Source organism: Nomascus leucogenys, chromosome 24 (genome assembly GCF_006542625.1).
Source record: "Nomascus leucogenys isolate Asia chromosome 24, Asia_NLE_v1, whole genome shotgun sequence".
NCBI classification, from domain to species: Eukaryota; Metazoa; Chordata; class Mammalia; order Primates; family Hylobatidae; genus Nomascus; species Nomascus leucogenys.
The window spans coordinates 27,611,484-27,624,118 of NC_044404.1; the positions used below are offsets into that span (position 1 = coordinate 27,611,484).

Below are 12,635 nucleotides of genomic sequence, written 5' to 3' on the forward strand. Positions count from 1 at the left end.
TCAGCTTAGCGTTTGGGTTTTGCAGTCAAACCAGCAAGGCGAACCAACCTCGCTGGTCTTAATTTTCTCATCGGTAAGAGGGAAAATAATAATGCTTACTTTGATGAGTTACTTTACTTCAACATCTAAAAAACCGACTCTCCGTTATCTGTTCTAATGATAAAAATATAGATAGAGCATCGTCCCCTGCTGTGAAAAATCTTGTGAACAAGTGAATTGCGGTGAGGATTCACACATAGTATGCGCTTAATAAACATTATTTTATTGTTTAGATTAGAAGAGGGGTGGAGGGAGAAATCAAAGTGGTTTGGAAACCCCAAACACTACCAAAGCCCTGGGGATGGAAGCAGAGAGGAATTTCGGGTTACGATTTGGTTCCGGGTCTGAGTTTCAACGTTGAATTCTCCCATATTTGGGCCTGAATTCTCAGAATAGGATGTAAGGGCTGAGATCATCTGGTACAGTTTTATGCAAATCGAAAATTCTTGCCTCCTGTCACTGTGCCCTGGCGAGAAACAACACCTCCACCCAAGCTCATCCAATCTCAGCCCCAACTAGGTGACGTCATCTCCCCGCCCCGCATCCCCAAGCCTCGGGGAATCCTGTCTCTAAGCTCCAGTCCCAGCTCCAGTCCCAGCGGCGCCTGCGCACTTTGGACCGGGGCGGGGAGGGCGCGTGCGCGTCGCGTGAGGGCGGGGCTAGTGCGCACGCAGCCTCAGCTCCTTCCCCGCCCTTGCTCTTCCCGGTTTCTCCGTCAGCTTGCGGGTCCCGGCTGGCGGCTGCTTCCGGTAGGAGAGCGGTGTAGGGCGAGCAGGTCTCAGCTCCTCGTCATGTCATACGGTCCCTTAGACATGTACCGGAACCCGGGGCCCTCGGGGCCCCAGCTCCGGGACTTCAGCAGCATCATCCAGACGTGCAGCGGCAACATCCAGCGGATCAGCCAAGCCAGTGAGCCGGGGTACCGAGCTGGGGGGCGGGAGCTGTCCCGGGGACAGGCCTGGGTGAGGCTGCCGGGACGCAGGGCCCGGCTGGGGCTACGGCCGAGGCCACACCTGGGGCTGTCTCGGGCTGTCCACCCTGGGGGCGGTGGGCTGCCGTCCCCCAATCTGTCAGGCCCGGGTTGCCCGAGGGTCCCCGGCCCCAGCTGAAGCTTGAGCTGCTTCTCTGGAGTTCTGCCCCCACGGTGCTGGGACCAGAACGGCCGACTTGACAGCCCGAGGGTGGGAAGGGGAGTGTGTGTCACCTCGAGAGCTGTGAGTGCGTTGACCTGGCGCAGTGGTCAGCCGAGTTTCTCCTGTCACCCACCTTCCTCCCCACCCACCTCGCTTTCCTCTTAGGCCAGTTTGGATGGGGTTGTTTACTGATTGAGGCTTTACGTTTACATTCTGCTCAGCCCCTGGCTCCTCGGAAATCAGCAACTTTCAATTAAGGGAAGTGGAGAGTGCATGTGTTTGGGTGACTTCATACACAGTTCTTCCTGTAATAAATTCGGAAATCAGACACAATGACTGGTATCTGAGAGGTGGAATGACTTCTGTTTTAATAAAGAGAATTCACCAACAGCATTTCAATTTACATTATTTTGTCTTTTGTAACAAATAATTGGGGTGTATTTTTGGATTTCAGGCAGATAAGGCTTTTGTTTTCCCTCCCTACTTAGCTGCTCTTGAACAAATCAGGTACACAGGGAAGCTAAGAGACTTAGCCACGACCACATAGCGAGTAAGGCATGGTCGAGTTGTTGGTGGAATTCAGAATGCTATTGCTTGTCTTGAAACTCCCTCCTCCCCATTAGGGTCTGAGTGAAACTGTAGCTGAATGAGTCAAATACAGAGTGTTTCTTGTGTTTGAAAATCGTCTTGGAGCCTTATAAACAGGAGATCAGCAGCAGCTTTACTTGGAAAGAATGGTGGTCATCGTCCTTGTTGTTTATTATTGTTTTGTGAGCTTGGCGTACTCTGTTAATAGGTAGAACTAGTTAGTCCTGAATTACAATTCTATTCTATATTTTAAAGAGTATCACTTTGCTTTCGTTTTTAAACTTTTTAAAATTTTTCTTTTTTATAGAGATGAAGTCTTGCTATGTTGGCCAGGCTCGTCTCAAACCCCTGGGCACAAGCGCTTCTCCCACTTTAGCCTCCCAAAGTGCTGGGATTACAGGCGTGAGCCACTGTGCCCAGCCTAATTTTTTTGATTTAAAAAAATTAAATATTTTTAATTTTTTTTTTGAGACAGAGTCTATCTCTGTCACCCAGGCAGAATGCAGTGATCTGAGTGAAGTGGTACAATCCTAGCTCAGTATAACCTTGAATTCCTGATCAGCTTGCTGAGTAGCAAGGACTACAAGGATGCATCTACCGTGCCAGGCTAATTTTTAAGTTTTTTGTAGGGATGGGGTCTCACTATGTTGCCCAGGCTCACTTTGCTTTTAAATCTAAATATATATTGTAGAATTTGAGAAGTAGAAAGTTTCTGATCAAAAGGGATTGAGACTCTGGAAGTGAAAGGAAGAATATGTGGCCTGTTAAAATCCAGAAGTAAAAAAAATTAATATGACCACTGGTTAGAAAGTATAGTACTTTTTATTCCAGTTTCCTTTTATGAAGGAGCTGTAATACAGGTTAGATCAGAAAATTCTAGTTCAAGGCTGACATTTTCTTGTTGAAGCTAAATCTAATTTTAATATCTATTTGCGGAATATTCATTCAACATGTATCCATCTATCCATCTTCATGTGTATTTTATATATATATATATATATATAACCAGAATACTCCCAAAAGTAGATCCGACATACAGTTTAAAATTTAAATTTAAATTTTTATTTTGAGACAAGGTCTCACTGTCACCCAGGCTGGTGTGCAGTGGCATGATCTCAGCTCACTGCAGCCTCAACCTCTCTGGCTCAAGCAGTCCTCCTGCCTCAGCCCTACAAGTAACTGGGACTACAGGTGTGCACCACCAGGCCCAGCTAATTTTTATATTTTTTGTAGAGATGGAGTTTCACCATGTTGTCCAGTCTGGTCTCAAACTCCGGTACTCAAGTGATCCACCCACCTTGGCCTCCCAATAGGCCAGGATTACAGGCATGAATCACCATGCCTGGCCTTCAACATATATTTATTTGAGTATGTAGTAAGTATAAGAACTGGCATGGATCTTTCAACAGGGAACCTGTGGAGTACATAACCAAAATATAAAGTTGAAAGGGATTGGTGCTATAGAAGACATATAAATAACATGCAGGTATTCTGGGGAGAGAGAGATTGTTTTTAATTGAGAAGGCATTATGGCATTTGAGTTATGTCTGGAAAGAGGATGGAAAGATTTGGACCTTTGAAGGTAAAGAGGAGAAGAGCATTCCAGGAGGGAATAAAATGAACAGGCATCATAGTGGGGAAGCATCGGGTATATCTAGAAGAGTAATTTAATTTGGCTAGAGTGGTGGATTCCAGAAAGTAGTGGGAAAAAAGGATTGAAAGGTAAATTGTGGCCCAAATATGAAGGATGTTAAATGCTAAGCTAAGGGGCTTGGATTTAGTTATTTAGGAAAGTGTGAATTTAATTCAAAGGGACAGACTGGAATCAGAGATACCAGTTAGGGCTGTGAAAATGAAAAGAAAGGAAAGGATAGGAGAGGTTTCCTTGGTGATAGAATTGGTAAGATTTAGCTATTGATTGGGCATTGGGCCCCAGGGAATCATTTAAGTCAACTGTTAGTAATATTAATAGCTAACATTTGAGTACATACTGTGTTCCAGGCAGTATGAAAAGTGCTTTACATGCATTATTTTATAACAACTCTGAAGCACCAGTATCATTTCCATGTTATGTATTAGGAAACAAACTAAGAAAGGTTAAATAATTGACCTGCTAACAAATGACAATATCTGAATTTGAAACTAGGTCTCTTATGGCCAGCAATTTGTCTTTTTATTACTTTTTATTAATATTACAGTTCTGGGCTGTGCTCAGTGGCTCACACCTGTAATCCCAGCACTTTAGGAGGCCAAGGAGGGAGGATTACTTGAGGCCAGGAGTTTGAGACTAGCCTGGACAACATAGCAAGACCCCATCTCTACAAAAAAAATTTAAAAAGTAGCCAGACATGGTAGCATGTGCCTGTAGTCCTAGCTACTCAGGAGGCTGAGGCTGGAGAATCTCTTGAGCCCAGGAGTTGGAGGCTGCAGTGAGCTGTGATTATGCCACTGTACTCCAGCCTGGGTGACAGAGCAATACTTTGTCTCTAAATAAATTAATTAAATTAAAAATAAATCAATAACAGTGCTATAGCAGTTAATACTTCAGGTTTACAAGTATGCAAATAAACTGTTTTTTCACTCTACAGAGGACACTCTGGGGGAAATACCTGAAGCCGTGGTGCTTCCTCTTCTTGTGCTGCGTTCATCTCCTCTGCCAAAGGGTTGGCTCCTTTGAGTCAAGGGACGTGACTTATTCATCTTTATATTTCCAGTACTTATCTCAGTCCCAAACATATGAAAGATTCATTGATCCACTATGCAACACATATTCCTGGAGCACCTGCTGTGTGCTGGGGTAAAGCAGTGAACAAGAGATAAAATCCCTCCCCTGATTTGTGTGTATGTGTGTTTGTGTGTGGGGGGGGAGTATGTATACACACATACGTACATACACATATAAATAATGTCAAGTAATAATAAATGCTATGAAGAAAAAGCAGGGTAAGTGGATAGAGAGTCAGGGAAGAGGCAGGGTGGGTGCATTATTTTAGTTGATGAAGGCATCTCTGAGGAGGTGACATTTGAGTGAGTAGACATGTGAATGAAATGAGTGAGAGAGCTGTGTGAGTAGCTGGGAAAGGCATTCTAGGTAGAGGGCAAGAGCAAAGACTTCGGTGTGTTCAAAGAAGAGCAAGGAGGCTAGTTGGGCTGGAGCACAGTTAGAAAAGGGAGGCAGAATAGGAAAAGAGGCCAGAGAGGTAACCAGGGATCACATTATATAGGATCTTGATGCATAATAAATTTTATCAAGTTGATTTGAATGAATGAGGCATTTCTACCATTTTGGGACTCTTCCTGCCTCTTTCCCCTCGTACTGTGTAGTACATACCGTATCCTATGACCCTAGGCAGTGTGAGTTGAAATTCTTCCAGGTCGGGCACGGTGGCTCACGCCTGTAATCCCAGCACTTTGGGAGGCCGAGGCAGGCGGATCACAAGGTCAGGAGTTTGAGACCAGCCTGGCCAATGTGGTGAAACCCTGTCTCTACTAAAAATACAAAAAAATTAGCCAGGCATAATGGCGCACGCCTGTAATCCCAGCTACTTTGAGGCAGGAGAATTGCTTGAATCCGGGAGGCAGAGGTTGCAGTGAGCCGAGATCGCGCCACTGCACTCCGGCCTGGATGACAGAGCGAGACTCAATCTCAAAAAAAAAAAAAAAAAAAAAGAAAGAAATTCTTCCCTTGGAATTGTTTGGTGAGAAATGGGAAATCTGAAATTGATGGGATGACATTGCATCTACTCAGTTATCAAGCTAGTGCCTATCCCCAAACCTCTCCAAGAGGCCAGCACACCCAAATATACCCTTAGAATGTGAGCTCACAGACATATATATTACCCACACACCCATACAGCCCTGCAAGGACTTGTACCCATTAAAAATTCGAGAGAAGAGTTATTCTTTTTTTTAAACTGTACAGCCACAGATGTGGGGTTGGAATTGCTGAGCACATCAGCCTGAGATGAGGCAGCTCACTGCGTGGGTTGTTACAGGTACAGCTAAGGTTGACTGCCTGGTACAAGTGGTGATTATCAGTATGTGTTGGGTACAGAGGAAAAATATTTGACTTACTGTGGAACAAAGTGTCTGGGCAAGTATTGCTGAGGCAGATATAGCTGAAAACCTGTTAGCCTCAAAGTTAACTCTGAAGGGATTAAAGAACGGCATTTCTGGCTGGGTGAGGTGTCTCACGCCTGTAATCCCAGCCCTTTGGGAGGCCGAGGCGGTCAGATCACCTGAGGTCAGGCATTCGAGACCAGCCTGGCCAACATGGCGAAACCCCGCCTCTACTAAAAATCAAAAAGTTAGCCGGGCGTGATGGCAGGTGACTAGCTGCTCAGGAGGCTGAGGTAGGAGAATCGCCTGAACTGGGGAGGTGCAGGCTGCAGTGAACCAAGACCAAGATCACTCCACTGCACTCCAGCCTGGGCAACAGAGCGAGATTCCGTCTCAGGAAAAAAAAAAAAAAAAAAATGGAACAGCATTTCTGTTCTTTATGTTGCTAATTGATGTGATCTTGTTTACTAACAAAAGAAGAGTGGAGGTCTCACTCTGTCACCCAGGCTGGAATGCAGTGGTGCAATCGTAGTCCACTGTAACCTCAAACTCTTGGGCTTTAGTGATCCTCCTGCTTGAGTCTCCCAAGTAGCTAGGACTACAGGCATATGCCACTGCGCCTGGCAAGTTGTAAAAGTTTTTTAGAGACGAGGGTCTTGCTTTGTTGTCCAGGCTGGTCTTGAATTCCTGACCTCAAACCATCCTCCCACCTCCGTCTCCCAAAGCAAGAAGAGTTGAACTTCTAAAATTGATTATTATGAAATCTTTGGGGTTCCACTTTCAAAGTTATTTTCATATTTGCCCCTTATTTTTTATGTTTCTTTGCCATCCTCTTAAGTCTTCATCAGCTCAACATCTGTATTTCAACAGCATATTCATAGTGTCACTGATTATGGTCTTGCCCCATTCTACTGATAATGCTATGAGCACTATGTCTAAAGTCCTGTTTTTATTATACTGCTCACTTCTTAAGAGCCTGAAGTGGCTCAGTGGCTCTCTGTTGTCTACTGAATCAGATGGTTTTTGTTTGTTTGTTTGTTTTTTTGAGCCGAGTCTCACTGTGTTGCCCAGGCTGGAGTGCCATGGCGCAATCTCGGCTCACTGTAACCTCCACGTCCTGGGTTCAAGCAGTTCTCCTGCCTCAGCCTCCCGAGTAGCTGGGATTACAGGCACCTGCCACCACACCCAGCTAATTTTTGTATTTTTATAGAGACAGGGTTTCACCATGTTGGCCAGGCTAGTCTCGAACTCCTGACCTCAGGTGATCCACCTGCCTCGGCCTCCCAAAGTGCTGGGATTACAGGCATGAGCCACCGTGCCTGGCCTGAATCAGATTTTAATATTTCACCTTGCTTTCACTCCCTGCCTTTTTTTTTTTTTTTTTTTTTTTTTTTGAGACAGAGTCTTGCTCTGTTTCCCAGGCTGGAGTGCAGTGGGGCGATCAGGCTCACTGCAACTTCCGCCTCCCGGATTCAAGTGATTCTCCTGCCTCAGCCTCCCCAGTAGCTGGGATTATAGGCGTGCACCACATGCCCGACTAATTTTTGTATTTTTAGTAGAGACAGGGTTTCACCATGTTGGCCAGGCTGGTCTTAAACTCCTGACCTCAGGTGATCTGCCTGCCTTGGCCTCCCAGAGTGCTGGGATTACAGGCGCCCAGCCTTCCTTTGCTTTTGAAAGATAAAGTGAAGTCAGAAAGATCATGGACTCTCCGGGGTCAGCAGATCTGTGACTGAATCCCTCCTCTTCCATGTATTAACCCCAAGCAGGTTATTTTCCCTTTCCGTGTGTAACCCCATTTATAAAATGAGTGAAATTATTAAAAGGGGATGTTTGAGGCTGGGCACAGTGGCTCACACCTGTAATCGCAGCACTTTGGGAGGCTGAGGCAAGTGGATCTCTTGAGCTCAGAAATTCGAGACCAGCCTGGGCAACTTGGCGAAACCCTGGCTCTACCAAAAATACAAAAATTAGCCGGGAGTGGTGGCGCACACCTGTAGTCCCAGCTACTTGGGAAGCTGAGGTGGGCAGGTCGCTTGAGCCTGGGAAGCAGAGGTAGCAGTGAGCTAAGATCACGTCACTGCACTCCAGCCTGGGTGACAGAGTGAGACCTGTCTCAAAAAAAAAAAAGTGGGGGGGGATGTTTGAAAGTGTCTAGTATACTGCCTGGCACATAGCAGGCATTCAGTAAATGGTGACATTATTATTATTTTTATTATTTTGAGATGGAGTCTCGTTCCGTCGCTCAGGCTGGAGTACAGTGGCGCAATCTCAGCTCACTGCAACCTTGGCCTCCCGGGGTTAAGCAATTCTCATGCCTCAGCCTCCTGAGTAGCTGGGATTACAGGCTCGTGCCACCACACCCAGCTAATTTTTGTATTTTTAGTAGAGACAGGGTTTTACCATGTTGACCAAGCTGGTCTCGAACTCCTGACCTCTGGCGATTTACCCACCGTGGCCTCCCAAAGTGCTGGGATTACAGGTGTGAACCACCACGTCCAGCCCCAATGGTGACATTATTACTACTTGTTGAATCCCTTGCCCCACAATAGTTTAATAGTTAGGTAGGCAGGCTCAGGGGTCATATTGCCAGGATTTGAATGCTAGATCTGCTTCTTACTAGCTGTGTAAACACATTGCTTTACCTATTTCTCAGTTTCCTCATTGTTAAAATGGAGTTAATAATACCTATTTCAGGCCGGGCGCGGTGGCTCACGCTTGTAATCCCAGCACTTTGGGAGGCCGAGGCGGGAGGACCACGAGGTCAGGAGATCAAGACCACGGTGAAACCCCGTCTCTACTAAAAATACACGCACACAAAAATAATAATAATACCTATTTCATAGGGTTGTTATGATTAAATGAGATAATTCATCTATAGTCCCTGCTACATAGTAAGTGCTTAAGAAATGTTAGCTCTCATTTTGGTGTATTTCCTTTGAATTTATAATATCAGCAATTTTCCCTCACAGTTTAGCACTTACTTATATTATATATTCTTTAATTAATTCCAGCTTTTTGACATTGTCACCCCAAGCAGAGAGATCACTGTTAGTTTTGTGGAGACCATGCATTATACATTTATCTTTAGCCACAGTGCCTGGAACAACAATGGATATGTAGTTGGCATTCAATATGTACTTAATTGATTTTATCACTGCTAAGCACATTTTTCTTGGTCTTGAGTTTGATAATAATAGCTATCTTTAATTGAGTGCTTTTATGTGCCAGACATTGTTCTAAATTTAGCTTCATATCATCTCATTTCATCCTCACAACAACCATATGAAGATTCTCTGATTCTCATTTTTTAGGCAAAGAAACTAAGGCATAGAGGAGTGGAGCCTTTTGCTCAAGATCACTTTGCTAGGAAGTAGCGGGACCAGGACAAGCATAGGCATAAGCAGTGGTTTTTTGTTTTTTGTTTTTTTGAGAAAGGGTCTTGCTGTGTCACCCAGGATGTGCCAGTAGTACAGTGGTGCCATCATAGGTCACTGCAACCTTGAACTCAAGGGATCCCCCGACCTCCACCTTCCGAGTAGCTAGGACTACAGGTGTGCACCACCATGTCCAAGTAATTTTAAAATTTTTTGTAGAGACGGGCTCACTTTGTTGCCCAGGCTGGTGTCAAACCCCTGGGTTCAAGTGATCCTCCCACCTTGGCCTCCCAAAGTGCTGGGATTACAGGCATGAACCACCATGCCTGGCCATATAGGCAGTCTTAATTCAGAGCTATGCTCTTAACCATTGCATGTTCTGAAACTGCTATGGTTAAAGGAAAATTTTCCCTTTGATATTTAGTATCCATTTTCACTTTAGTCTAGAACTTTACTGTTACAGTGCAGTGGCTATTTTTTTAAAGTCAGGTTGATGGACACGGTGAATCACACCTGTAATTCCAGCACTTTGGGAGGCCAGGGTGGGCAGATCGCCTCAGGTCAGGAGTTCGAGACCAGCCTGGCTAACATGGTGAAACCCCGTCTACTAAATATACACAAATTAGCCTGGCATGGTGGCGGGCACCTGTAATCCCAGCTACTTGGAAAGCTGAGACAGGAGAATCACTTGAACCCAGGAGGTGGAGGTTGCAGTGAGCCGAGACTGTGCCATTGCACTCCAACCTGGGCAAAGAGAGCAAAACTCTGTCTCAAAAAAATAAAACATTTTTTAAAAAAGGTAATTTTCATTGTAGTGATATAAAAACAGAATGTAAGCCTAATTTTCAGAATAAAACACCGAGATGACTTCATTTTCATAATCACCACATAGGATATCATTTTCTCATTGGGTGTAAATAAATTTTTTTGTTACCGAATTTGTTTAAAATACTGAATTAGAGCATTAGATCCTGTCAAATGAAGAGAAATCTTTTTCCCACCTCTGATGATAGTTACTTTCAATGTAATTTGACTTTGCTTTGACTTTGCTTTGGATGAAGGTTCATTTGGAGATTCAGATTCTGCCGATATCAGCTAAAAGCACATAAGGAATTTTCAGTTTAGAGTAGTTCCTAGTGTGGATGTTAGCTGTAATGTATAACAAATTGATTTGCTTCATCCTCTTTTTTTTTTGGAGACGGAGTCTCGCTCTGTCACCCAGTCTGGAGTGCAGTGGCGCGATCTCGGCTCACTGCAAGCTCCGCCTCCCAGGTTCACGCCATTCTCCTGCCTCAGCCTCTCCGAGTAGCTGGGACTACAGGCGCCCGCCACCACGCCCGGCTAATTTTTTATATTTTTAGTAGAGACGGGGTTTCACCGTGGTCTCCATCTCCTGACCTCGTGATCCGCCTGCCTCGGCCTCCCAAAGTGCTGGCATTACAAGCGTGAGCCACCGCGCCCGGCCTTGCTTCATACTCTTTTAAAAGTTTTAGCCAGGATATGGTTTTTTAAAATGAGAGGTCAGTGATAGGAGAAATTGAGTCCTAGTTGTTTTTTTGTTGTTGTTTTTTGTTTTTTTGAGATGGAGTCGCGCTCTGTTGCCGAGGCTGGAGTGCAGTGCAGTGGGACGATCTCAGCTCACTGCAACCTCCACTCCCGGGTTCAAGCGATTCTCCTGCCTCTGCCTCCTGAGTAGCTGAGACTATAGGCATATGCCATCATGCCTGGCTAATTTTTGTATTTTTAGTAGAGACAAGGTTTCACCATGTTGACCAGCCTGGTCTCAAAACTCCTGACCTCAGGTGATCCACCCACCTTGGCCTCCCAAACTGCTGGGATTACAGGCGTGAGCCACCACGCCCAGCTGAGTCCTAGTTTTAAAAAGAACAAAATTGCTTACACAGAACTGAAGGACTTGTCTTTACCTTTGGCCTAGTCATCTGGTTTCTAGGATTATGTAACATTTCATAGGAAATACCCAATTATTTTCCTCCAAAAAGTTGTAGCACATCGATCTAACATAAAACCTTCATTTACTAGAATGCTTGGAAAAGGAGTTTTCTCATTAACCAAGTTAGCCAGAAGATTCAACTCATCCTGGTAAAAATATTTCCAAAAAGCATCACTTGGTCAAGTGTGGTGGCTCATGCCTGTAATCCCAGCACTTTGGGAGGCTGAGGCAGGCGGATCACCTGAGGTCGGGAGTTTGAGACCAGGCTGACCAAAATGGAGAAACCCCATCTCTACTAAAAATACAAAAAATTAGCCAGGCGTGGTGGCACATGCCTATAATCCCAGCTACGCGGGAGGCTGAGGCAGGAGAATCGCTCGAACCTGGGAGGCAGAGGTTGCAGTGAGCTGAGATCACACCATTGCACTCCAGCCTGGGCAACAAGAGCGAAACTCTGTCTCAAAAAAAAAAAAAAAGCATCACTTTACTTTTTAAATTTTTATTCATTTGTCTATTTATTTTGAGACAGAGTCTGGCTCTGTTGCTTAGGCTGGAGTGCAGTGGCACGATCATAGCTCCCTGCAGCCTCAAACTCCTGGGCTGGAGCGATCCTCCTCTCTCAGCCTCTTGAGTAGCCGGGACTACAGGCCTACAGGCATGCGTCACCATGCTTGGCTAATTTTTAAATTTTTTGTAGAGGCGGTTCTCACTATGTTGCGCAGGCTGGTCTTGAACCCCTGGTCTCAAGTGATCTGCCCACCTTGGCCTCCCAAAGTGTTGGGATTGTAGATGTGAGCCACTGTGCCTGGCCTCACTTTTCTTTTTGATATTTTAAGTATGCTCAAGGGCAAATAAATGTATCTGTAAACACGTTATTCCTTTGTGTGCTTTAGGTTTACTGAAGGATACATCTCTTAGATGTAAAATACATGAGTCATTGAGTTACTAGTTTTGAACAAATCCCTGATGTTGGTGATTATAGAGGGCAATGTACAAAAAGTCCTGCTTCTCTGGGTTCCAGTAAACTACGACACTGTTGTCCTTATGATTTGAGTTTTAGGGTATCTGATACTTGAGTCTTGCTGGAAACTTTAAAGAAAATATCTTAATATTTAGGAATTTAGAAAGTGTTAAGGCTTAGATTAATTCTGGTGCTTAGCTAGCAAATGACTCTATAATATTCCCAACACCCCCACTTCCTCAACCCCTCCCTATCTTTCCACCCCCCAAATTTAGGTCATCCCAACAAAGGAAATCAGAAAAGTCTAGATGAAGAAGAGTTCTCCACTGAGAATATGCAGAGAACAGCTGATTATTAATTGATTTTTTTCATATTCTATAAAATTCCCATAGCTCTGTAGCTTATTTAATAAATTTTAATAGATGATTAACAACTTGATACTTTGGCATACTTCTAAAGTTTCTAAGGAATGCTCTACTTTTTAAAGACAGTCAATAAGAAAAGACCTATTTCCTTGACTTTTTTTG

General features: G+C 44.6%; 1 protein-coding gene across 1 annotated transcript in view; it reads left to right on the forward strand.

Moving 5' to 3' along the window:
* Nucleotides 1-683: 683 nt before the first annotated feature.
* The window catches only part of STX12 (syntaxin 12), a 52,579-nt gene continuing 40,627 nt past the window's right edge, over nucleotides 684-12,635 (forward strand). The window contains exon 1 of the mRNA XM_003271683.3: nucleotides 684-948. Coding sequence (XP_003271731.1) covers nucleotides 831-948 — 118 coding nt within the window. The 5' untranslated portion in view covers nucleotides 684-830. The remainder of the gene's footprint in view (nucleotides 949-12,635) is intronic.